This window comes from Erpetoichthys calabaricus, chromosome 1, assembly GCF_900747795.2.
Source record: "Erpetoichthys calabaricus chromosome 1, fErpCal1.3, whole genome shotgun sequence".
In the NCBI taxonomy this organism is placed as follows: Eukaryota; Metazoa; Chordata; class Cladistia; order Polypteriformes; family Polypteridae; genus Erpetoichthys; species Erpetoichthys calabaricus.
This window is the reverse complement of record NC_041394.2, coordinates 91821710-91848726: the sequence shown is the minus strand read 5'-3', so window position 1 is coordinate 91848726 and position 27017 is coordinate 91821710. Positions and strand designations below refer to the sequence as shown.

General features: G+C 40.4%; 1 protein-coding gene across 1 annotated transcript in view; it reads left to right on the top strand.

The window, feature by feature from the left end:
• The window catches only part of LOC114653267 (indoleamine 2,3-dioxygenase 2-like), a 51194-nt gene extending 25010 nt beyond the window's left edge, over window positions 1–26184 (top strand). The window contains exons 3-10 of the mRNA XM_028803475.2: window positions 9697–9816; window positions 13183–13301; window positions 14629–14643; window positions 18540–18639; window positions 20328–20445; window positions 22498–22549; window positions 24180–24328; window positions 25335–26184. Of these exons, the coding sequence (XP_028659308.1) occupies window positions 9697–9816; window positions 13183–13301; window positions 14629–14643; window positions 18540–18639; window positions 20328–20445; window positions 22498–22549; window positions 24180–24328; window positions 25335–25705 (1044 nt within the window). The 3' untranslated portion in view covers window positions 25706–26184. The remainder of the gene's footprint in view (window positions 1–9696; window positions 9817–13182; window positions 13302–14628; window positions 14644–18539; window positions 18640–20327; window positions 20446–22497; window positions 22550–24179; window positions 24329–25334) is intronic.
• Window positions 26185–27017: the final 833 nt, after the last annotated feature.

Here is a 27017-nt window from a genome sequence, read left to right as displayed (position 1 = left end):
TTCCTAAGACTGTCAGTAGAGAGCATGCGGGTTCATGAGGTCGCTAGAAAGGAGTGTGTGGCACTCCCGACATCTCTGCAAAAGGACAAAGGTCCAAGTCTTTAGAGTCCTGGTGCTTCCTGTTTTGCTATATGGTTACAAGACATGGATGCTATCCAGTGACCTGAGACAAATACTGGACTCCTTTCGTACTGTGTCTCTTTAGTGAATCCTTGGGTACCGCTAGTCTGACTTTGTGTCAAACGAGCAATTGCTCATAGAGTCCCCATTGAGGCACATTACCTGCATTGTGAGGGAGCATCAGTTACGGGTCTCCGCCCATGTGGCAGAATTCCATGAGAGTGATCCAGCTTGCAGGATCCTCATTTTTGAAAACCCAGGTGGCTGGACCAAGCCAAAGGGATGCCCACATGACACCTGGCTGTGGCAGATAGACCATCATTTCTAGAGGGTGTGACTGAACCACGTGTCTGCCTGTGGTGTTGCCAACCGGGATTCCTAGCTGTTTCATTGTCTGGTGGGTGTACAACGCGCTGTACCAGTGCATACTCCCCAGCTTGACCTGACCTGGTATTTATTGGCTTAATTCTGCAAAAACCAACTCATTTTTCAATCACCATGGGTTGAGGGCAATACCATAGCATGAACCTCCTGTTGCTATCTCCTGCTGATTCCTGACAGATTGGACTAATTACAAATAGGAGGGACATTAGAGGACAATAATAACAGCACTGACTATAATATGGATTCAAATTAGACTGAAATATCTGAAGGGGAAAGCTGTTTATTGCCAGACTCTTCTGGTCAGATAAATCTCTGAGATATAGTAGCAGGTAAGGACATTATAAGGTACAGGCAGAAGTCTGAAGTGTTAGTTTAGGCATTGACCAAGTGAAAAGGACGTGGCAAAAATTTAAGGTTGTGAATAAAACAACAAAGAGGCTTCCAAGAGAGTTGGGGTCCCTGCCATGGTAACTTTAATTATCATTGGCAAAAGGCAGAAAAGAAAGGATTGTTCACTGGTATCAATCCATTTAGCAGCAATGCTGATGAGACCACAGTGGCCTATACTTTCTATTGCCTTTACATCAGGTGTGGAGCTTGAAGGCTGACCAGACTTCATAGAGGAAACCATGTGAGTAACTCTCTCCCCTTGCCCTGTACACCTCTAAATAATTCCCTGTAAGACACTCACCGGGCACTAATGTTTGACATGGTCTAGAAGCAAATTGAAGGTTAAAATGTCTGAGGGTCAAAACAGAAGAAGACATACACGGGCAAGGTTTGACTCAGGGACTGAAGAACTCTTGATCTTAAATGTAATAGCCATTCTTGTATATTGGGTTGCAGCCAAGTTATCAACAATGCAGGGAAGCAACATTTGTAGTAAGCAATGGAAGGTACAGCAAATGACTATATAAGCTTAGGAAATATAATTTAGCTGTTACCGCCTACTTCAGACGTCAAGAATGAATAGGTAATTGATTCCTTTTTCTGGACGACGTAATGTTGGGGCTTTCATTTTTCTTTAGGAAAAAAAAACCTTAATAATAACACTGCTATTTGTGCCATTGTCTTTTCAGACAAATTGATCTCCTTTTGTGGGTGCAGCAACATGCTGTAATCAGCTCATGCTCCCATCCACCTCCTCCTCCTCCTCAGATAGAAACACACACAGCAAGTATATCACAGAGAAACATTGCAGCTCACTGAAATAAAATTACACAGCACAATTCTTTAGTACTATTTTATATTAGGCAATACTAATTAAATTAAATAGGATACTGTAGAAATCCATGGATGAATAAGAGTGCAGCTTTGGGAAGAATTATTCAGGAAAATGTTTTAAAATGTTGTTGTATTGAAACTGACAGAACACTAAAGCTCACAAGTAGCAGTAGTGAGTACCTAAAAATTGAATGGAAACAAAAAGTGAAGTGAAAATAGAAAGTACATCAGTATCAGACCAAAAAGGTGCGTAGGATTGAAAGAGTTGAAAAAAGTGCAAGAAACAGGTGCACTTCCACGAGGTAGGCAAGTTATGCTATGTGAAATCCAAAAATAACTGTAAAACAATGCATACTGAAAATAGCCATGAAGAGCACTGACAGCACATTGATAGTTCTACCATTGGTAAGAAAAACAATAAAGCCACCAGGTAAATTTAATAAACAACGGTGAGTCATTGTAATGCTAAATGGGTTTCACCGTTACAGTACATCCTCATTTTAAACCACCAGGCATCATAACCACACTTCAATACAGGAAGTTGAGCAGAGAAATTGGGAAACTCGTTTGAGTAGAGGGCTACAAAACACTTCGGATATCAACTGTCAGAGGAGTTCTATTGGAAATGAGTGTTGCAGGGCTAGTAGAACAGTCGGAGGGAGGTGGCACATGCAGGGTAGTGCCAGGGTAGTACTGTGGGGGGCACAGAGGAGAAATGTCAACATAATGACAAAAACAGATTCAGGGAATTGTGTCAAATGCAGGATGAACTGCAAGCTTCTTGTCTGTTTCTTACTAAGTACAGTTCTCTCTGCTGTTTTTATTGTTCCTGCAAAAGCCAACGCAGACTGTTCTTCAGGAACAGAGAAAGAATAAAAATGAAACAGAGATTGATAGAACTACTTTTATCTTTTTATTTCTCTCTCAGATCATTTGTGTAAGGCTTTGGACAAATACACAGCTAAACCTGGAAACAAAATAAAACAATGAATATGCAAATTAATTGGAACCATCCAATTATGAACTTGTTTTCTTGTCTGACACATATTAAATGCATGTGGTGTTAGTGTGAGTTATCTGGTACTGCTTCTGGTGCACTTCAAACCCATTAGATCCTCATTCAGTTCTGCTGAGTGCAGTGAATGTCAGTTCTGTCAGATTATGTTTGTAATGAATGAGTAGTATGGCAGTACACAACTGCAGAAGGGTAAAGGTAAGACAACCTCAAGACAACTACTTGAAAAAGTGACATGACCTGGGGCTAAGCACAGGGTCGGATGTATTTAAATTGATTATCAAATCCCCATATACTAAAACAAGAAAAAAAAGCAGTTTGGAAGAATAACATATAAGTATGTAGGGCTTTTCTCTATTTTAGGAACCTCAAAACTTGAACACCACCCTTTTTACAAAACAGTGGTGTGCAGATGTCCCTGTCATAATGTTGAAAATAAAAAATGAATGATGAAACAAAAGCAATACCTGTACATTTTAACAGCATATCTCTCTATTATATTAAAAAGTTTTCCATCATGTCCGTGTTATTCAGCCTTGACCGCTGTCCTCCATACCGCTTGCACAATCATTATTCCTACTGCACACATCCTCTCTCCGTACCACCCTGTCACACTATCAGTGCTAACTCTCCCCTCAAAGCAGTTGATTATAATGGCAAAGCAGAAAAGCAAATGATCTATTCAAGAACCCTGAATCTTAGATTGTGATCGAAAAATAGCAGCAAGAGCTGACAATGAAGTTCGAAAAAAGAAAATGAATAAAAAAGAGCTGCATAAAATAAAAATGAGAACAAAGAGAATCATCCAATAAATGAAAAAGAGAAAAATATCCCAGACAATATGTGAACAGAAATGCAAAAAAGCAACATTTATAGAATGTAAGTTAGAGCATAACATAATTCATAATATTGTTTTTGATGAGGCATTAATGTAATTAAATTTTTTATTTACTTTTTATTACGTTTTACTTTTACTACGTTTTATTATTCATTGGTATTTTAAATAGACAGTTGTAGTGAAATACTCAAGTAACTGATTTTTTATCCTCCCGCGCCCGGAGACTCTTCTATATGCCATCTCTTTAAATACAATCACTTTCTCTAACTGAGACGCTCCCTGATGCCCTTCAAGCCACTCAGCTGCAAGACAACGGGTGCCCAGTGCCCACTCCCAGGGGTTTTGCAAGCTAAGCGAGCAGGGGGCAGAGCCTCCTAGTTCTTAGAAACAAGACTTTTGACAATGTTCCAATGGCGACTTTTCTTTCAGACTTTGTTTTTCATTGGCCTGTTCTGTTGCATGAATGTAGAGCTTGGCCAGTGCTAATGTCTTTTACATTTATTGCCTAGTTAGGTTTTTATAGGTTTGTGAAGTCTTCCTGTATCAAATGCAAAGCTTGTCTTTCAGAACCTATTTAAGAGTAATGGATGACACAATCTGCTTTTGATTTTATTTCTAAAGTTTGGACATTTTTTTGTTTTGGCTTCTGTCTGTTTTCCTATTTGCTCCTTGAATGCCCTTGGCATCATTTACTGCATCCACTGAAATGTGTAGCTCTGCTCACCATACATGTAATAGTGTGTGGAGTCATTGGTCACATAGTGCATAAAACCCAACCATGCACACATCACTGTGTGATAAAACCTGTTCCCAGTCAAGGAATCTGTCCCACAGTTTGAAAAAAGGAAGAAAACCTTTGAGAATGCAAAAACCCACCAGCAAAATAAAGTAAATACAGTATTTTAATTTTGTTTGCTATAGTAAACATTTGGTTTTCAACATCAGGATCTTCATCCAATTTTTGGAATTTTTTTACCATTTTTTTTTTACATGGGTGCCGTCATATTCTTGATGGCAGCAACACTCTTTTCTAGCCTCAAGAGCTGACAGCAGTGGGAGATGTGCTGGGATCCCTGATTCCCATTTTGGCCTTTCGGTATATTTATGGATTGATCATCTACACCCAATATATTTTACTGTTATGATAGCATTGTCACTACAGCACTATTTTATTGTTTGTTTTTCTTGTAGTTGCCACTATTTTGTGCTAATATTGCAGCCATGTTCCATTGCTAGTTTAATGATCAGATTTCACCATTACGCATGACCTCATCACATGCTCCCTATTTAAAAGAGTGGTATGATGATATCTTTATCTGTGTATTGAGTTCATTTAGAAAGTAAAACAAACATTTCATGTAGTTTAGTTAGAAGAAAAAAATCTAGATAGTGTAAAGATTAGTGTCGATCTGCAAAATTCACCAAAGAGTTGCTTGCAGCGAATATGTTATGTTAAATAGTTACCTTGTTCACCAAATATTTTCTTGGAAATCTGTGTGTGGCCAGCTAAGACCAGCTATTTTTCCCAGCTCCTCATGATGTGTTGTCACAGAGTTATAGCAGCCAATGTTGAAAGGAACAGTTCCCCCCACCCCAGAATAATGCTGAACGTAGTAGTGGGCTAAAAAAAGTGGAAATGTGTTGGTGTATTCATATCTTTAAAGACCACTGCACCATTTGATCCACTCAAAACTAATTCAGTTTATCCTTCCCTATTGACTTCAGTGCATTTTGCTGAGCTCAGCAAAGTTGTCATACATTACTGCGATTTCACCAAACTTGTGGCCAAGCAAATTCAGAGGAGTTCACTCATCACTAGTAAAAAATTTTTAGCTTCGAATCTTGTAACTTTAATTTTCATTCAGGTGTATTAAAAGATCTGCACTTTTGACTTCTCTCTGGTATTCAGACCATTTCACCTGTCTCTGCACTGTTCTACCTTTTGAGCCTCCATTAGTGATAGAGAAAGCTAAAATGCACATCCAATGTGTTTGTTCTCATGTCTCCTGGTTTACAACCACCTCTTTAACTTTTTGATTATTGTCTGTCCTGTTGAGTGCTATCTGTTGATGACACCACCTCCTTTAATTTCCCTGAGGTCATAACAGCATGACATTAGCACACTGCCACTATAAAAGATGAACTAGCATCTGCCCTTTGGAACATCAAGGAAAACAAACCACATTAGCCTAGTATTGATACCGCAAAGAAAGTTCATAATAAAATAGTATGACAAGTAAAGATCTGTGAAGTAGTCTACAACAATGTTTGACTTTTGGAGAAATTAATATTAGTGGTTACAACTGTGATATGGCTTTTGTACTAAGATTTTGAATAACATTTTGGTTTTAACAAAAGATCCAATAAACTTGTGTATCATGCCACCTTCTGTTTAACAGCAATCTGTTTTGTATCTATTTATGAACAAAGAACACGTCTTTATCTCTGCTGATCAAACAGTATCAAAGTTTGTTCTAATAAAATAAAACACAATAATGTGGACTAAATATAAACACTACAAAATAACTAAAGCACAAAATTTTAATCTTAGTTCAATATGTACACTTTCTGACTGTTGTCTTTCTCTGTCTGTCACATTATCCTATTACGTGTTAAACCTGTTCTTTTGGTTCTTAGACCCCTTTTTTTACTCTGAGGTTTAGGTCTGAACTCTTGCCTGTTTTTTTGCAACTGCAGAAAACACGTAATGATCTGGCAACTGCAAAAAAAGAAAAATCCCTTTTTCCTTAAATTTTTGCTACTCTGTTAGTTTACACTAATATAAATATTTTCACATGGAAAAACTGAAAACTGTTTATGCATATGCAATAAACAGAAGAAAACAGAACAGTGATTGCTGGATACTATTAGGACAACTCATTTATTTTCCTGTATTACAATGGGAAGGTATGTAAATACATCGCTGGCATCCCTTATTTCTCCAGGGTCATCAGATTCCCCATTCTGGAAGATTTGATTTGGTGATTGTAAAGGCAGCAGCATGGTCTCCCTCATGAGAATCATTAAACCGTATATATACTGTATATATAAGTATTTCTATGCTTTTATCATTTTTTTATATGATGCGGTTTGGAGAGGAGTCATCACAAGGTTGGTAGATAAAGAGCTCCACAAGTTTTTTTATGAAACAACCAGCAATGGCCATTAATGTGATAGCTTTTATATCCCAAGGGTTGCTGGTCCTAGTCCTGATGTCATGTTTTTGTTCTAACTAGCTTCTTGGTTAAACGGCAACTTTAGCTGTAAATGGACCGGATGTTTTAATTACATGGTGTGTAGAGGTCCTTTCATTCTGATACATTAATAATATGTACTAGTGTGTATTACATGTTCCCAAGAAAATTAAAAAATATTTTCTGAACCAAGGTGGACTAGTAACCTGCAGTCTATATATTTTTTCCTTCCTTTAGAAATACTTTCTTGTTAAAAACTCACAGGGGCAAATGGTTTAGATTTTAACTGTTGGCTAACATTTCATTTTCATATTATTTATTGGCTGCATGTTAAAGAAATTAAAAATAAAAACTTAATATTAAGCAAAGATTGTAGATATATAATGCAAAACTGTGAAGAATACAGTTAATAGTCAAATCTGTAAAGAATAAAACATCTTAATCGGTTGCACTGAAAATGAAAGTAACCTACACTAGTATCTAATGGAGTCTGGGTAGCATTCTGTAAGTGCTGTAATAACAGAATTAACTCTATTTCTGTGGGTGGCATGGGGTGTGCAATAAGGGCATTTGGTGCTACTTCAGAATACTACTTGTAAATATTCTTTAGCTCAAAGGTTCTTAGATTCAATCCTGGGTACCTACTGTGGCTGCAGGTTTTTGTTCCAGCCAACATCTGTTTTTAACTAGACTCCTAGCCTAATTAATGAAACTATTATTTTATTAATTCTATGTTTTGGGGTCAATGTAAAAATTTAAAAAAATTAAAAGTCTGGTAAATTTGTATTAGAAGTACCAAGCATACATGTATGTTGGATAGAGATAATTTAGTATTTTTTAACCTGGTTTTTCAGATTTTCATCTCCATCATTATTTTCATTCTGCTTTTCCAGGTGTTCTGCTTTAATCCATTATTTACTAAAGAGCACGTTAGTGGGGCTGACAGTGAAGTAGTTGCTGCCTTTCAGCATTCAGTGTCATTTGCCCAGATGTATTCCCATCTCATTGTTAATATTCATTAAGGAGGCAAACTTCACAGAATAAAAGAGAAAAAAATGATTAAATGATATCAGTTAGAGGTAAAATGACTCACTGATAGTGGAACTGGTGGGCTTATTTATGGAATCAGTGTTATATTGTGCACTTTCATATTTTCATTTTGCACATGGCCATATTGTTGATAGGTTCTTATAGTAACTGTTTTGCCTTGGTAGAGTTCTATATTACTCTACTTTCCCCTTTTATATTCTTTATTGTGTAGCCTTTGTCAGAATGTCTCAAATCCCGTAGCCTTACCACTGTTTATAAGGTAATGTACTTTATAACGTCTCCCCACCTTCCCTTCTACTTCTATAACCTCAGGCAATTAGGCAGAGTAAAACGACAAGCAGAAGTTAAGCTACAACTTTAAATAATGTATTATTGATAATATTCATAAAATAATAATAAGCAACATACAAGTGAACATTGGCAACCATACAACCTAATAAATGCTGATGTGTAGTTTCAGGTGGCACACAGACTTATACAGTAGTTACTTTAAATGTCTCTAGTTAAGGCATAATTTCTAGCTTTCTTCAGAACAGGCCACATGCCTGTCTCAATATGGCTGCTGAGCTGTGCTCTTCATTGTGTTGTCCTTCATGGTATTGGTGAGAGAGAGAGGGAGGGGTAGAGCAAGCAAATTTATACATTCTCTGTTCAAATCCTTACACCAATAGGGTGTTGTGGTACAGAATGGTCTCTGATTCAAAACCAATCCCGAACAGGCAACCAAAAAAATTCCGGTGCAACTCAATCTCCCATTTGCTTAATTATGGGCTCTTGGAAGTTCAAACACAGTTACTCTTACCAAGCCGGTCTGATGCTACACTGCCTTGTGACACCTGCACCCAAGACCATTTATTGAGTTGAATGCTCTCCTTGCGGGGGGGTTAGATGAGAAAGTATGTCCTGCAGACAATCACTTGCCAAACTGGTTTGAGGTGCCTAACGCCAACATGCAATAAAATTCAGAGTCAGACCTAAAGACTCGGGGGGAGGGTTGGTTAGACATGAGAGCATGTCAGTGAAATAAAACACGAAAATTACATTTGCTTTGCCTGACTTACTTGACAACCTGCATACAAAATTTCACACCACTATAGTAACCAACACTAGATGCACAGCACATGATGTTACAGACGCAAGCATACAAAGGTCAGGCCATTCAATTTCTGGATTATCATAGACAACGAATAAACAAAAATTTTCTTGGTGGTGTGTTGTACAGTCCACTTTATAGAATCTGCACAAATTTTAAAATATAATTGAAGTCTCATAACATGTGGTGTAAGATTATCTATTTCGGTTTCAATGTAGCTCTCTCTTTCCATTTTTGAGTATCATAAGGTGACCTAATGCTGTTCCTCAAACAATTCTGTTTGATTGTGAATGTGTTATTTATGGTTATTATGTTTGTTGTTGGTCACTTGAAACAGGAGTCATGTGACATGCCATCGCTACTAGGTTATATAAGATGGTGGCGTGCTACTTTTACTGTCCAAGTTTCTGGACATTATAAAACAATTTTTCATGCATTTAGCTATTTCAAAGTCATTTTAAGGACTTATGACTTTTTACATGTTTTTTTCTGGTTTGCATATTGGATTTTGGTGATTGATTTTTTTTGTCTTTGTGGTTTTGTTTTGTTTTTTTGATCTCATTTTCTCTTGCACATCCTAGTCAAAGTGGAACTAGATCTTTCCCTGTCCTCTACACTTTATGGTGTCAGAACATAAAGGATGGATTTGCATGTAAATCTGCTCCATGATTGTTTTGACTCCAGCAGATTCTATGTATTCAATGTCATATTTCTGTAGAGTGCACTTCCTTAGTTTTGATAATAAAAGTTAACATTTCTATTAATAATATTTCTGCAGATGCCCCTTTTAAGCACACAGTACTTACAAGGTCATAGAGCGATGCGCCTGGCTCACCTCTCTCTGGGTTTTATCACAATGGGCTATGTTTGGCAAGAAGGAGAAAGACAACCTGCAAAAGTAAGTGTTTTATTGTCTGGTAATAATCTAAAATGTGATGATATATATATACCAGGTCCAGTGCTGCTTCCAGTCTTGTATCAATTGCTGTTGGGATTTTCTAAAGCCCATTGCTCCCCTTAATTGTATTAAACACAGTGTAAAAGAAGCCCGGCCACAGACAGACACCAAGGACACACAATGTTCAAATGCACACTATTTGTTATTTTTCTTCTGCACACACACAGTGCACCAACCACCACAATAAACTTAGTCCTTTTTACTTTCCTTTGTCTTTTCTTCTCTATTTTTCAGCTGCCTCTGCTCCCTTCCTCACAAGCTCCATCCTCTGCCTCCCGACTCCGGCTCCCTGGATGGAGTGAGGCGGCCCCTTTTATAATACACCCAGATGTGCTCCATGTGCTCCCTGATGACCTTCCCACATTACTTCCTGGTGTGGCAGAAGTGCTTCATGCCATGGCTTCCAAACCATCCAGGCGCCCCCTGGCGGTGGCTACAGGTCCCCACAAGTTTGAGCTTCCAAGCTCTGTTCCCGTGGCCCCAACACCCACCAGGGTGGCTGCCTTCTCATGTTCCAGGGGAGGTACTCCTCCTTTCCTGGTCCTTCCATCCTCCAGGCGTCCCGACTGGGCATGAGCCCCAGCCGTCCGCCGCAAGGGTTTGAGAATGTTTTGTTACTACTTCTTAATGAGGACTATTTATACAGTAATTTATGACTTTTCTGTTACAAATAGTACTTTTGCATAGGATTGTGCAAAAAAATGTTTTTAAAGTGTTAGAAATAATAATATACGTGTTTTTCATTTGATTTCTCTGGACAATGAAAAAGTTAGAAATTATTGGTGGCTGTTACAGAGTGCACTTTAGAAAATAAGCCTAGGAGTCTTACTTGACTTGTTAGCAAGTCAGAAATTCTTGAGCTGCCTAACAGGAAGCAGTAGCCATTGTGTGTGCCTAGCCATGCAGTCAGAGTAAGAAGTTTGGCCCATGAGCCTGAAAGTAATGAGACATTAATCGAAAAGCTTTCACTGTACACATTGTGGAATGTAGTAAGTCTATTTTACTTTATCTGGTTAAGATCTTGGGTTTTCTATCTCAGCTCTATAGCACTTTAGGTTGTATTGTAAAGACTGTTGAATAAAAGGAATGTTATTCTCAGACTATATAATGCACTAGTGGGGCCCCATCTGGAGTGTTGTGTGCACCACACTACAAGAAAGACATAGCAGCACTTGAAGCTGTGTAGAGGAGATGAACCAGGTGCATCTCAGGATTTACAGACTTGTCATACTTTGACAGAATTAAACCTGAAGTCTCGAGCAGAAGAGACTGCATAGGGAGCTAATCCAGGTCTTCAAAATACTCAAAAGCATTGATAAAGTTGATTCAGCGGAATTTAACTTAATGGTGAATCTTGTACTCAAGGACATCAGTGTAAATTAAGGAGAAGTGCATTTATGACTGAAGCCTGAAAGCAGTTCTTTACTGAAAGAGTTGTGAGAATCAGAAAGAAACTAACATGACATGTAGTTTAAGCACAAACCTTGGCAACTTTTAATAATGAGCAGATATTGGGACAGCTTAGTGATTAGCTGAAAAAATGAGCCTGATGGACTGAATGCTCAGCTCTCATTGTCAAATTTCTTATGTTCTTATGTTGTTATAGTTCTATAATTTCATGTTTTGCTTCTAACTTATTTCTTCATTGTTTTAATTTATTTCTCTGTTTAATGAACCACTTCCTTTATTTATTCTAAACTTAATGTGAGTCTGGTATTTTGCAAATACAAGAAGAAAGACTTATTATTATGGATGTTGTAGGACTGTCTTGGTTGGCATGTCTCTGCAACATTGCATGGACATCAGGGACAGTGCCTCTGGATTGGCAGACCAGGGTGGTGGTCCCCCTCTTTAAGAAGGGGGACCGGAGGGTGTGTTCCAACTACAGAGGGATCACACTCCTCAGCCTCCCTGGAAAAGTCTATTCGGGGGTTCTGGAGAGGAGGGTCCGTTGGATAGTCGAACCTCGGATTCAGGAGGAATAGTGTGGTTTTCATCCTGGTCGCGGAACAGTGGACCAGCTCTACACCCTTAGCAGAGTCCTGGAGGGTGCATGGGAGTTCACCCAACCAGTCTACATGTGTGTTGTGGACTTGGAAAAGATGTTCGACCGTGTCCCTCGGGGAATCCTGTGGGGGGTGCTCCGGGAGTATGGGGTACCAGCCCCCCTGATAAGGGCTGTTCGGTCCCTGTACAGCCGGTGTCAGAGCTTGGTCCACATTGCCGGCAGTAAGTCGAACCCGTTTCCAGTGAGAGTTGGACTCCGCCAGGGCTGCCCTTTGTCACCGTTTCTGTTCATAACTTTTATGGACAGAATTTCTAGGCGCAGCCAGGGTGTTAAGGGGTTCCGGTTTGGTGGACTCAGGATTGGGTCACTGCGTTTTGCAGATGATGTTGTCCTATTTGCTTCATCAAGCCGTGATCTTCAGCTCTCTCTGGATCGGTTCGCAGCTGAGTGTGAAGCGGATGGGATGGGAATCAGTACCTCCAAATCCGAGACCATGGTCCTCAGCCGGAAAAGGGTGGAGTGCCCTCTTAGGGTTGGGAGCGACATCCTGCCTCAAGTGGAGGAGTTCAAGTATCTCGGGGTCTTGTTCACAAGTGAGGGAAGAATGGAGCATGAGATCGACAGGTGGATTGGTGCGGCGTCCGCAGTAATGCGGGCTCTGCATCGGTCTGTCGTGGTGAAAAAGGAGCTGAGCCATAAGGCAAAGCTCTCAATTTACCAGTCGATCTATGTTCCTACCTTCACCTATGGTCATGAGCTATGGGTAGTGACCGAAAGAACGAGATCGCGAATACAAGCGGCTGAAATGAGTTTCCTCCGCAGGGTGTCTGGGCTCTCCCTTAAAGATAGGGTGAGAAGCTCAGTCATCCGGGAGGGGCTCAGTGTAGTGCCGCTGCTCCTTCGCATCGAGAGGAGTCAGATGAGGTGGCTCGGGCATCTGATCAGGATGCCTCCTGGACGCCTCCCTGGTGAGGTGTTCAGAGCACGTCCAACCAGGAGGAGGCCCCGGGGAAGACCCAGGACACACTGGAGGGACTATGTCTCCCGGCTGGCCTGGGAATGCCTCGGGATTCTCCCGGGAGAGCTAGAAGAAGTGGCCAGGGAGAAGGAAGTCTGGGCATCTCTGCTCAAGCTGCTGCTCCCGTGACCCGACCACGGATAAGTGGAAGAGGATGGATGGATGGATGAAGAAGAAAGACATGGTCAGCTCTAATAAGGAAACAACTTGTGTTAATCTTCTGCTCCTATTTGCATTTTCTCTGTTGCTGAGTTTTTTTTATTATTTCTTTGTGTCACAGACACTTCCAAGCAACTTAGCAGTGCCTTACTACAAGATCTCTGTCCAGCTGGGCCTTCCACCAATCCTGGTCTATGCAGATAGCGTTTTAGCTAATTGGAGGAAGAAGGATCCCAATGGGTAGGCATTACATTTATTTCTTTAATAGCTTTAAAGAACACTGTGAGTCAGCCAGTCTGGATTGACTTTCAGAAGCATTATCTTTGAAAGCTTGGCAAGGAGAGCATGAGACCCATCTTTTTGCATTCATTTTCATGTTTACTGCAGGCAGTGTAGCAAGGTGGTTAAGACTTTGGACTTCAAAATCTGACGTTGTAGGTTCAAATCCTATTACTGACACTTTTTGACCATAGGCAAGTCACTTCATCTGCCTGTGCTCCTGTTGGAAAAAAAACAAAAGAAATGTAACCAATTGTATTTAAAATAGTGTAAGTCACCTTGGGTAAAGACATTAGCCAAATAAATAAACATTAGTAATGCTGACCAAATATAAGGAATTCTTAATTCTATTCTGTGACAAAAAAATAGTTCCAACAAAAAGCTGTGGTCCTCCATAATATATGCAACGTGTGTGACCAGACACACGTTGCTGAGAGGCATTTCTAAAATCAGAGCCAGTAAAATATTAACTTCTTCAATATGGTCTACACTTGGAGAAATATATATTCCAAAACATGTTCTCCGTGTCACCTCCACGCCTAAATCACATGGTCAGCAGCCTCAGAGGAGGAGTGGAACTCTACTGAAAATGACTGATGTTATGTTGTGAACATCCCTGCAAAACATTGGTCTGTAGTCCAAGGCACCATAAAGCAAGACGTGGAGGGTATAACATATCTGCAAAAGTTGGAACATTGAGCACATTGTGCACAGTTGGTTGATTTTCCCCTGGCGTTTTTCTTCTGAGCTTCCAATATTTTTCCCAACAGGTGTGCATACCTTACTGCAAGCATTGTTATCAGTATAATCCTACTGTAGTCCATTGTAATCTGTCCATGCAGTCATCATGTACTTTGATAACACCATCCACTGTCAAGCTCACTCCTTTGTTAAGGCATCTGACAAACAATCTTTATATTGTTCAGAAGCCATACATGCATCCCAAAGTACCATTATCTGACCCAGTCCACTTGTGGCTCTTTTATTGCAAGGTTAGTGCACAACCATGTAGTGGTGGCCATGAGTATAAGGACTATGCTGTATAAACATAATTATTTGAATGGATGATTTTGTTAATCTCCAAAGCTGCTGTACAGGCATATCAGGCTGATTCTACAAGGTGACACTTTATTGGGGTGTTTTAAGTCCATACTGTTTTTTATGATATACTTTTTTGTGTCTGGGCTAATGAGAAATGTGATTTAAAACATATTGCACAAAAATAAATGAATACTCTATTTTAACATTTTGATTATCTTTTTTTTTTTAATTGTGTGAAAACCTGAAGATCCATGGAAATAGAGTAAGTGCCTTAATATTTTTACATCTGCTTGTTAAAACACTGTAATTGTCAGAAAGTCATGTGTAATTGTTTCAAAGTTGAAAGAAGGATAGAATGTATACAATATAACACTTCTTCTTCTTTCGGCTGCTCCCGTTAGGGGCTGCCATAGCAGATCATCTTCTTCCATATCTTTCTGTCCTCTGCATCTTGTTCTGTTACACCCATCATCTGCATGTCCTCTCTCACCACATCCATAAACCTTCTCTTAGGCCGTCCTCTTTTTCTCTTGCCTGGCAGCTCTATCTTTAGCATCATTCTCCCAATATACTCAGCATCTCTCCTCTGCACAAGTCCAAACCAACACAATCTCGCCTCTCTGACTTTGTCTCCCAAACGTCCAATTTGAGCTGACCCTCTAATATATTCGTTTCTAATCCTGTCCCTCCTCATCACCCCCAATGCAAATCTTAGCATCTTTAACTCTGCCACTTCCAGCTCTGTCTCCTGCTTTCTGGTCAGTGCCACCATCTCCAACCCATATAACATAGCTAGTCTCATTACCGTCCTGTAGACCTTCCCTTTCACTCATGCTGATATCCGTCTGTCACAAATCACTCCTGACACTCTTCTCCACCCATTCCACCCTGCCCTTTTTTCAGCTCTCTTCCACAATCCCCATTACTCTGTACTGTTGATCCCAAGTATTTAAACTCATCCACCTTCGCCAACTCCACTCCCTGCATCCTTACCATTCCACTGACCTCCCTCTCATTTATACACATGTATTCTGTGTTCATTCCTCTCCTCTCTAGAGCATATCTCCACCTCTCCAGGGTCTCCTCAAACTGTTCCCTACTCTCGCTACAGATCACAATGTCATCAGCAAACATCATAGTCCACGGGGACTCCTGTCTAATCTCGTCTGTCAATCTGTCCATCACCATTGCAAATAAGAAAGGGCTCAGAGCCGATCCCTGATATAATCCCACCTCCACCTTGAATGCATCTGTCACTCCTACCACAGACCTCACCACTGTCATACTTCCCTCGTACATATCCTGTACAACTCTTATGTACTTCTCTGCCACTTCCGACTTCCACATACAATACCACAGTTTCTCTCGAGGCACCCTGTCATATGCTTTCTCCAGGTCCACAAAGATGCAATGCAACTCCGTCTGGCCCTCTCGAAACTTCTCCATCAGCATCCTCAGAGCAAACATTGCACCTGTGGTGCTCTTTCTTGGCATGAAACCATACTGCTGTTCATTAATCATCACCTCACTTCTTAACCTAGCTTCCACTACTCTTTCCCATAACTTCATGCTGTGGCTCATCAATTTTATTCCCCTGCAGTTACTGCAGTCCTGCACATCCCCCTTATTCTTAAATATCGGCACCAGTACACTTCTTCTCCACTCCTCAGGCATCCTCTCACTTTCCAAGATTCCATTAAACAATCTGGTTAAAAACTCCACTGCCATCTCTCCTAAACACATGCATGCTTCCACAGGTATGTCATCTGGACCAACGGCTTTTCCATTCTTCATCCTCTTCATAGCTGTCCTTACTTCCTCCTTGGTAATCCGTTGCACTTCCTGATTCACTATCTCCACATCATCCAACCTCTTCTCTCTTTCATTCTCTTCATTCATCAGCCTTTCAAAGTACTCTTTCCATCTACTCAACATACTCTCCTCGCTTGTGAGTACGTTTCCATCTATATCCTTTATCACCCTAACCTACTGCACATTTTTCCCACCTTGGTCCCTCTGTCTAGCCAATCGGTACAGGTCCTTTTCTCCCTCTTTAGTGTCCAACCTCTCATACAACTCATCATACGCTTTTTCTTTAGCCTGCGCCACCTCTCTCTTCACCTTGCGCCTTATCTCCTTGTACTCTTGTCTACTTTCTGCATCTCTCTGACTATCCCACTTCTTCTTTGCCATCCTCTTCCTCTGTATACTGTATTTCCTCATTCCACCACCAGGTTTCCTTTATACTCCTTCCTCTGTCTAGATGTCACACCAAGCACCCTTCTTGCTGTCACCCTTACTATATCTGCTGTAGTTTCCCAATTGTCTGGTAACTCTTCACTGCCACCCAGTGCCTGTCTCACCTCCTCCCTAAAGTCAACCTTTCAGTCTTCGTTTTTCAACTTCCACCATTTGATCCTTGGCTCTGCCCTCACTCTCTTCCTCTTCTTGATCTCCAACGTCATCCTACAGACCATCATCCTATGCTGCTTAACTACACTTTCCCCTGCCACTACTTTGCAGTCTTCCATCTCCTTCAGATTGACTCTTCTGCATAGGATGTAATCTACCTGTGTGCATCTTTCTCCACTCTTGTACATAACCCTATGTTCCTCCCTCTTCTTAAAATATGTATTCACCATAGCCATGCCCATCCTTTTTGCAAAATCCACTATCCTTTGACCTTCTTCATTCCTCTTCTTGACACCATACCTACCCATCACCTCCTCATCTCCACTGGTCCCTTCACCAACATGTCCATTGAAATCTGCTCCAATCACCACTTTCTGTCCCTTGGGTACACTGTTCATCACTTCATCCAACTCTCACCAAAAATCTTTCTCATCCATTGCACACCCAACTTGTGGTGCATATGCACTAACAACATTCATCATCACACCTCTAATTTCCAGCTTCATAATCATTACTCTGCCTGACACTTGTCGCAGTAGGGGGCGCTAGTGCTCCCTTGAACCCTCAGGTACCACTCCAAACACCAGGTAAAACTCCAATTATTATTTAATTTATGATAATAATGTGCACAAAGCACCCTCCACTCCACACTACACATACAATACTCACTAATCAATAATCAATACAAATAACCAATCCTCCTCTCCCAGACGCGTTGCCATCCTTCCACCCAGCTCAGCTCACTCGTCTGGTGTTTCCCAGAGTCCTTTATATCCCCTGACCCGGAAGAGGTCCCAATCCTACAGTCCATGATTCCTTATCACTACCGGGTCAGATTAAAAAGTCCTTTTCTTCAACCCGGAAGTACGTCGTTCCTTCTGGTCATGTGATCATGACGTTATAGGGCATGTATAAGTCCTTGAGCCTCCCTACAGCAGCTCCCGGTGGCCCCCATGGTATCCAGTAGGGCTGTGCATACAAACTACAAGGTCCATAAGGCCCTGCTGGAATTCGGGGAACCTCCATGCTGTTGGGAGAGCGCCACCTGGTGGCCTGGAGGTGTGGGCTGGAATATTTAGCTGGCCATCCATCACACACTGTTTTCACTTCCAAAACACTCTTGACATACTGTTCCTTCACAATAACCCCTACTCCATTTCTCCTTCTATCCACACCATGATAGAACGATTTGAATCCACCTCTGATCCACCTGGCCTTACTCCCCTTCCATTTAGTCTCTTGCACGCACAATAAATCAACCTTCCTTCTCTCCATCATATCGGTTTAGCTCTCTCCCCTTACCAGTCATACTGCCAACATTCAAAATTCCTACCCTCAGTTCCACTCTCTTTACCTTCCTCCTCTCCTCCTGCCTCCGGACACATCTCCCCCCTCTTTTTCTCCTTCTTTTTCTTCGGCCAACAGTAGCCCAATTTCTGCCAGCACCCTGTTGGCTAACAGTACTGGTGGCGATCGTTGTTAACCCAGCGCTCGACCGATCCAGTATGGAAATTTGTATTGTTGTCCGCATATTGATTTGGCAAACTTTTACACCGGATGCCCTTTCTGTCGTAACTCTCCCCATTTATCCAGGCTTGGGACCGGCTGAAGAAACAACACTGGTTTGTGCATCCCCTGTGGCTGGGTTGTACAATACAACACTACTCTCAGTTAATTATTTTGAGAAAGTTTTAACACATTACTAGCTCACAAAGACTCAAAACATATGTTTTTTTTCATCCCTAGAAATCTGGAAACTATATTTACATTCCCTGGAGGTCAGAGCACCAGTGGCTTCTTGCTTGTTTCTCTGATGGTCGAAAAGGCAGCTGCTATTGGTATCAAAGTGCGTGCCTGTCCAGTTTGAACTTCTTATTGTAACAAAGATGTGATGCAGTGTTACTCACTAGGGGGCGCTGCTGTATCTGCAATGGATACCTTTTAAGGGATCTTTTTATTTTGTTAATCAGCTTCACTGACAGAGTGGTTCTCAAGTTCAGTCCTCAGGTTTTTGTTTCATTCCATTTCTTCTCTTAATTGGACTCCAACCTTAATTAAACAAGCTGTTATTTCTCCATGGCTATGCTTTTTGCATACATCCATAAATTACATATTGGATATGCCATGTATTTTCTGAATGAAGCAGGAATTTATATGTGTTAGATGGGTAAGAATGTAGATTTTTTTTAAGTCCTGTTTACATAGACAATTATTTACTAACGGGAACGGCGCCCGTACGCATGCACCACATGGGCGCACTGCTGCGCGGTGCCGAGAGTTGATTCTACAATAAAATAAAATAAAAATACAAAGAGTAATAAAAATCATCACCCTGAAAGTGGACAGTAAAGTTCATGTAGTATATGTGTACCAAATTTCAGGTCAATAGGTCAAACGGTTTATGAGGTACAGGTGATTTAAAATCATGGACAGACAAACGGACAGTCGCAATAGAGTATTATATATGAAGACCAGTAATGGCATACTGCACGATAACGTGCAGTGAATACACTTAACTTATAGTTTTCTCTGTAAATTTATCATTCGTTTGCTCAGAGGTTGATGTGCTTGCTGCTTCCTGAGCAGCTCATCTTTTCTCCACCCTAGCGGCCCGCTTCTTTTCTTCTTCCGTCGGCATCTTTTCGTGTTAACACTGATTAGGTCACTTTCTGTTTAGCAATTACTTAGCATGTTTTCCTTTCTCTTTCACTTAAGCTGGCACTTAAGTGTTCAATCTGCCTCAAGAATGATTTAAGATATGAAGAGGTAGGGGAAGTGACGGCAAGGGTGGTAGGGATGAGAACGGCTCCCGTATGCATGTGCCGCACGGCCACCCTGCTGGCCACTGCCAAGAGTTGATTCTACAATAAAATAAAATAAAAATAAAAAGAGTAATAAAAATCATCAGCCTGAAAGCAGACAGTAGATGTCACGTAGTATATATGTACTAAATTTTAGGTCAATCGGTCAAACGGCTTGCGATTTAAAATCCTGGACAGACAAACGGACAGCCATGGTAGCATATTATATAAGAAGATGAGCATACAAGTGGGTGACACAGAAGTAGTTGCTCCTTTCAGAGTCATTTATTCTGGTGTCTGCTTTGCTCAATATTTTTGCCATTCAGATACAATTAAGAAAACAAACTCCACTGTAAAAAGTGCATAATACAAGAAAAAAATGGGTCAGCTAATTAAACAATGAGATCAATTAAAGGTAACAGTGACTGCCTGATCTTGAAACTGGGTGGAACAAAACCTGCAGCCACTGGGGTCCTTGAGGACTGAACTTAAGAACCACTGAGCTACTGCATTTGCACTATGATATGAGGATACCCGAAGAAACAAAAGCCTTGCAAGGAAGCAGTAGTTGGAAGAAATAAACTGCTACAGTGAAGTTGAATCTGAGTGGCTTTCCTTAACCTGGACAGGGTTTTTTTTTTGTTTTTATTTTTCAATATAGCAGTGGTGTTTCAGAGTATATTGATATGATTAGATATGTGAAAAAAGATGAATACTCTTTCTTCACTTCCAGGGTGTTGCCAACGCGATTAATGCCATGCTCACAAATGACACAGACACGCTGCAGGCAGCATTGCAGGATATAACCAGCTCCTTAAATGATATGGTGGAGGCTTTCAAACAAATGCACGGTAGGTTTGGGGCACAAATTGTTTATCTTATGATACCGTCTATCCTCCCTTAAAAAAGAATTTCAGTATAGTGAAAGGTTAATGCAAGTTACCCTTTTGTTGTTAATTTGTATCAGAAATACAGAAGGATGGCTCCCTGTTTAGACAGAAGCGGCCAGGGTAGTCCTTATCTTTAAGGTGCTGTTGCGCACACTCATTTTTAAGTAATGCAGGCAATTCATAACTACCACCAAAACCCCAGACTCGCTACAATATGAGTTTGCAATGTCTTGCTTTGGTTTTGATTTGATTGAGGCATCATCATTACATTCACTGCCTTTTTTTCCTTTCTTTCCTATCATAGTTGGTGTACTGGGTGAAGAGGTAAAACTCCTCTTTCCTCAATACATCAGTATTAGTAGGGAATTATCTGGATACGAGGTGAAATAATATTGGGGGCCCAACTGGTTTAGATAAGGGACAACTCGGGACTGACTTATTTCTTGACTTCACTGTGACTAATGTCATAATTAGGTTCTTCTTTTGTTTACATTATTGGATAAATAATACACTGGTTTGGATAACTGACAAGGAGCATTGTTTTCAGTTGCAACCCCAGTAGAATGTAACATGATGGCATCACTGCCTTGAGCAGCATTCATGTGGAGCTTACTTGAAATTGTGCTGGTTAGGTTAACTGGAAACTCTGAATTGGCCTGCTGTGCATGACGGTGCCCTGCAATGGACTGGCGTCTTTGATTTCTGCCTTGAGATAATTCCAAGTTCATCATAACCCTAAATCTGAACTAAATTTTTTGATTTATTCAGTTGTGTTTGAGAATACTTTGCAAAACTTTCCTGTTTTGTATAAACTTTTTTGAGTATGTTCATTATTATTTTTGTACATTGGAGATTATGTGGGCATAACTATAGTATTCCTGTTATGCTTCTGGAATAATTAAAATATTTGTATTATTTTATTTTCATTTTTCTGCTTTCATACCAGTCCACCATAACTGTATTAATGTAATTACATTAAAAATTCCAAACCCCTAAAAGTGGGTGGCGCAGTGGGTAACGCTGCTGCCTCGCAGTTAGGAGACCTGGGTTCGCTTCCCAGGTCCTCCCTGTGTGGAGTTTGCATGTTCTCCCCATGTCTGCGTGGGTTTCCTCCGAGCGCTCCGGTTTCCTCCCACAGTCCAAAGACATGCAGGTTAGGTGGACTGGCAATCCTAAATTGTGATTGGTGTGTGTCCTCCAGTGGGCTGGTACCCTGCCCTTGGTTTGTTTCCTGCCTTGCAGGCTGAGTTTGGCCTCCATGACCCTGTAGTCTATATATATAGCATGTTGGATAATGGATGGATGGAGTTCCTATGACAGAGAGACTCATCACTAAGGACAGAGGCCTTGAGAGTCACTTGTGATGAACTTATAGGTGCAACAGTATAAAGGCTGGCATTGCAGTTAGCACACTGTCCAAGTGCTCATTTATGCTGGTATTTCGGGTTAAAGTACTTCTTGCTTCATTCAAAGACTTTGCATTTTGGATTAGCAGTACGACTTTGGTGCATATTAGTTTGTCTTTTTGGTTTCAACCCTTTGCTTTGTTTCCTTCTCATTATCCTTTTTTCACTGCCTTTGTCTTTCTAGTAGAGGTCTTGTACAACTCACCACTCAACCCTAAGCTCCAAGGGCTTCTGACCCTGGCATAGCTTTATATTCCATCCTGTGGTTACTTCTAGAGCCAAAACCTGTACTACTGAATCTACCATGTTTCCACTTCCCAAAGTCATAAACTAATGAGGCAGAGCACTCTCTAACAGTTTTTGACATCTCACGAGGCTCATGTGCCCCCAGGCATGTTAACTGAGAAGATACAGTAACCTCTAGCACTTTCTATTATTCTCATGGCCCTGCAGTAATCTTTCCCCTTGTACCTCTGGCACCATTTTGCCAGTCTATTGCTCTGTCATTATAGCTATAAAAAAAAACGTATGTTTTAATCACCATTTTTCTCTAAGTGACAATCGAATGAGAATCTTCTTGTCAATTCAGACTTTGTGTCTTTTGCAGATAATGTACACAACAGAACCTTCTATGGAGTTGTGAGGCTTTACTTTTCTGGGTAAGTTGTGTTTGTTTTTGGTATTTGGCCACCACTCACGTCCTGTTTCTCACTGATTATAGTATTATTCTCTAACAACCTCTAGTTGTTGACTAATCTTTAAAGTTAGATGTTACTCTGAAAAACAGAGAATATGATCATCTGCTCCAAAAGATCCGCATGACTGCTATATATCAGCCCAAAGGACATTATGCTAACATATACATGCCAAATAAGAGGAATCATGTTCAGAAAAAAATCAGAACCCCTGTGCTAGCCCAGTTGTCCATGCTGATTGAAATCCTGTAAAAGAACACAATTAGAAGACAAACAGCAATAGTTGACAAACAACATGAAGTCCCACCATGTGATGTTTTTGACCATGTATCTGTTTTCATGTGCCTTGTTGAATCCATCACTTGAAACTTTGGGACTTGAAGAAGTGGAAGCAGCTGTCAGTAGTTGAATAAATGATGAGTGTAATGTTTAGATGTAGGTGACCACAGTTTACAGGAGGGTCCAGAGAGTGTGCTATGAACACTTACTTTACAAAGCAGATCTTGGTCATGGAAGTGAGCCCCAGTGGGATTCAAGTACATCATGGTGTTGTTTTTAGCTTTCCCTCTTCTGCAAATTAGTGTGTTGTTTTGTGATACTTTCACCGTTATCAGCTACAAAGTAAGTATAAAGTATTTGAACTCCTGAAAGTGTCAGTGGTATTGATTTCACAGTCTTTACTTTTATACTTGTGTATCCATACCCCATGCCACAAATATTCATTTTGTTTACAGCTTGTCCTACGGCACTCTTCTTGCCTATCTGAAGTCTACCTGAAGGTCACCTACATTTCTCAAATGTTACCTATCACCTAGAAGAAACATACTAGTCTTTTTCATCTATGTTTTTTTATTATTTGGATATAAGCTGACGTTTCTAATAGCTTAGAAGAACCAAGCACATTTCTCTTGGAAGATGCCGTGCAATCCACATTCAAGATCTCAACATGTCAAATGTCATGGTTTGAGAACTGCACAAAAACATTCATGTTAAATATTGAGTGTTATAGCAGGATTATCAATAGTCTGTGAATGGTTTTCAAAGACAATTCATTCCACTTCTTGGATGTCCTCTTCAGTCCTTAAAGTCACTGGGTGACCACTTTAGTTTCCATCTTCTAGAGAATTAATTTCTTCTCTGAAGTACTGGTGTCCGGTGGTCACCAAGCACCAGCTATAATAATCGTAGTGTTTCAGTTAATTATTTATTGGAAGATGAAAATCTCATGTTTGTTTGTTACTTAAAAACTAACTATTTATAGTGGTGTTCCTGCGCTATTTGTAAGTGTAGATGGTTATACTAGAAGGTGATGCTCAAAATTGGGGAAACCAGACTGTATAGAGGCATTAGCCTTCACTTACTATAATGCTTAAACAAATGTAATGAAAGAAGGATGGTTTTCATGACAAACCTCAAGCACTCAAGTCCAGCCACATAATGAAGATCTCAACTTCTAAATGGCAAGTGGGACATTAAAATGGCATCATACATTTTTATTGCAATGCAGAATAATGCATGATTACTGTATTCAAGAATGGATCTAAAATGACAAATACAGTTGGGCACCTATTGAGTTCGATCCTCTTGTCTTTAGATGGAAAGACAATCCCCTGATGCCAGACGGTCTTATCTATGAGGGTGTGTCAAAAGAGCCAATCTACCTCTCCGGTGGCAGTGCCGCTCAGAGTTCCACAGTGCAATGTTTTGACCAGCTCTTGGGTATCCGCCCCACCTGTGAAAATGGTAAGTTAGTCCATTCATCATCATCATCATCATCAGAACAACAAGTTTAACAGCAATTTTCTCGGTTTACCCAGTTTAGCTGGTTGACATCCTGCTCTCCATGGCATCCTTTGGAGCACATCTTTTTCATATCATCTCCCACCACGTCCATGCATGTCTTCTTCTGCTTCCTTCTAGGTCTCATCCTCTTAACCACCATCTTGGTGTACCTCTTAACCCAGTCATCCACTTAACCTTCGCTCCACATGCCCAAACCACTTTAGCCTGTTTCTCCCTAACACCTACAGTATCCACTCCAAGTCTTTATCTTAACTTAGTATTCATCTTCCTCTCATTCCATTACACACCACACATTCACCATGTCATTCTCATCTTTGTAGAATTTCCACCATGCATCTCTCACCCATGCCAACCCTGCTGTGCCTACACCTCCATTACTAATCAATATGTCACCAAAGCAGCAGAACTTCCCTACATTCTCTAAAACAATTCCATTGTCGATATTTAAATGCATACTTACTACATCAGCATTCTGCAAAGGTCACACAAGTCAACTGCATTACTCTTCACACCACTAATTCTTTCAGGCACCCACTTTTGCCAACCCATGCATTGAACTGAGTATCTCCAAACACCTTTACTACACACAACAGATGAACATGCACTCATTTCTTCCACTTTCTTCTCCTTCACCTCCTGCCATCACCTTGGTTTGTTTTGCATTAGCTGTGAGGCTTGTCACATTTTTACTAGCTTTTCATTTCATTAACTCTTTCTTCAATTCTGAAGGCATACAAGAGCCTCCAAGGCAGTCTTTCACATACTTCTTTGGTCCTGTGAAAACTCTATTAACAAAAAACTTAGCAATTTGAGTTTTTTGAACACTCCCAAAGTTCAACCTTTACATTATTTGGAGTGTTTGTATTGAAATTCATGCACTTATACTGGCTGAAGATAATTAATTCTGTGGAGGACTTGTCCTGAATTTGTTTTCTTTATCCTTCAGCTGCTTCTTTCCTCCAACGAATGAGGGACTACATGCTTCCTAAACACCGGAACCTACTTCAGGCCATTGCCTCCTACCCATCTATTCGTCACTACGTTGCATCAAGTGGAAGTGAAGAGTTGTGCCAGTCATACAACACTTGTGTCACAGCTTTAGTTGAGCTAAGGAATTACCATTTAAACACTGTTGCTAAATACATAACCATCCCTGCCAATGACCAGCCATTAGCCAGAGGTTGCATATTCCAGAGAGGCACTGGAGGCACTCCACTTATGTCTTTTCTGAAAAATGTGAGGGACTCGACAAGAAAGGCAATAATTGGGAGAAGTGTAGATGAAACCCGATCCTTTGCATGGTATTCCACTTTGTAACTCAATCTCTGAGATAAAAACTTGCAGGGGGCGCTTCTGAATAACCTGTAATTGCTCTCCGGGTAATTCTGAGAAAAGACAGAAAACATAGTCAAGATAATTCTCATATTAGGAAAAGGTATTATACTTAAGGGGACTGCAAAATAAGAAATTTTCACCCACCTTGTGTGATGCATACTGGCTGAAGAGAAGGGGTTTGAAATTCTGCCTTCCTGCATGGATCAAAGCTGCTAGTCATGGGGAATCTCTAAGAGACAGACAGTGGACTGACTGGCCAGCGAACTACAGGACTTTGACAGAAGCAGATGGGAAAATGGTTACCCAGATGTGTATATTTACTATCTTTAAGGTATCATTAGGTCAGATCAGGAGGCCACAATGTTCTACTCCAGAATTCCCAATTTTTATTACATAACAATATAATATATATTTATTTTTTCTGCAAATATTATATTAAAATATTTTTAACATTAAGGAAATTTCATTTTATATTTGTCACTTACCAAATAGCATTACTGTGTCCAAAGCAGATGCAGGTTTACCCAAATGAGATTCATCAAGGGGCAAAATGTTCAGTCACTGAAACTACAAAACCAGTGCTTTCCAGTAAAATGAGAACAGTATTTGAAGGAACTGAGACATGATTACTCTTGTAATAGTAGCACTGATCACGGGCACCCATGCATAAATAGAGAAAAGAGCAAAAATGTTTATCTGCTCTGCCGTGTAGCATTCTGCTGTTTCAACACAAATACCAAGCAATGATCAGGTTCAACCACTTGAACAGTGGAGGCATTGGTAGCCATTTGTGTCCTGAAATATTCAGCTCTTTTGCCCTCCTAACCTAAGCTCTTTGCAGGATTGCTACTTAGTGGTTGGCCACCTAGCCAACAAAAACAGAACTGGATGTCCTTGATACAGATTTTCTCTTTCATGCCAAACAAAAGTAGGTGAAAATGTCATCAGTGTTTCATCGCTCATGAAAGGCTATGTCACTGTATACTATAAAGCAGTATAACTGTAGATGTTTTTTCTCTAATGAGCTTGAAGTGGAGGGTAATTTTCAGCACAAGTAATTCTTAATTGCGCTGATGTTACGTGCACTTTATGAGTTCATGAATTGAAAGATATATTTGTCTTGCTGCTGTATGGGCTGTGGGGAATGGGAAGCAGGGTTGGTGTGGAATCTTGGGGAACCTAGGGCACCTCACTGGAGACAGCTGAGAGTCAGAGTTAAGGATGAATAACAGTGCTTTCACGCCAAACAAGTAGTGTGTGGTTGGAGATCAGGAAGAATACAAGTTACGTAGTA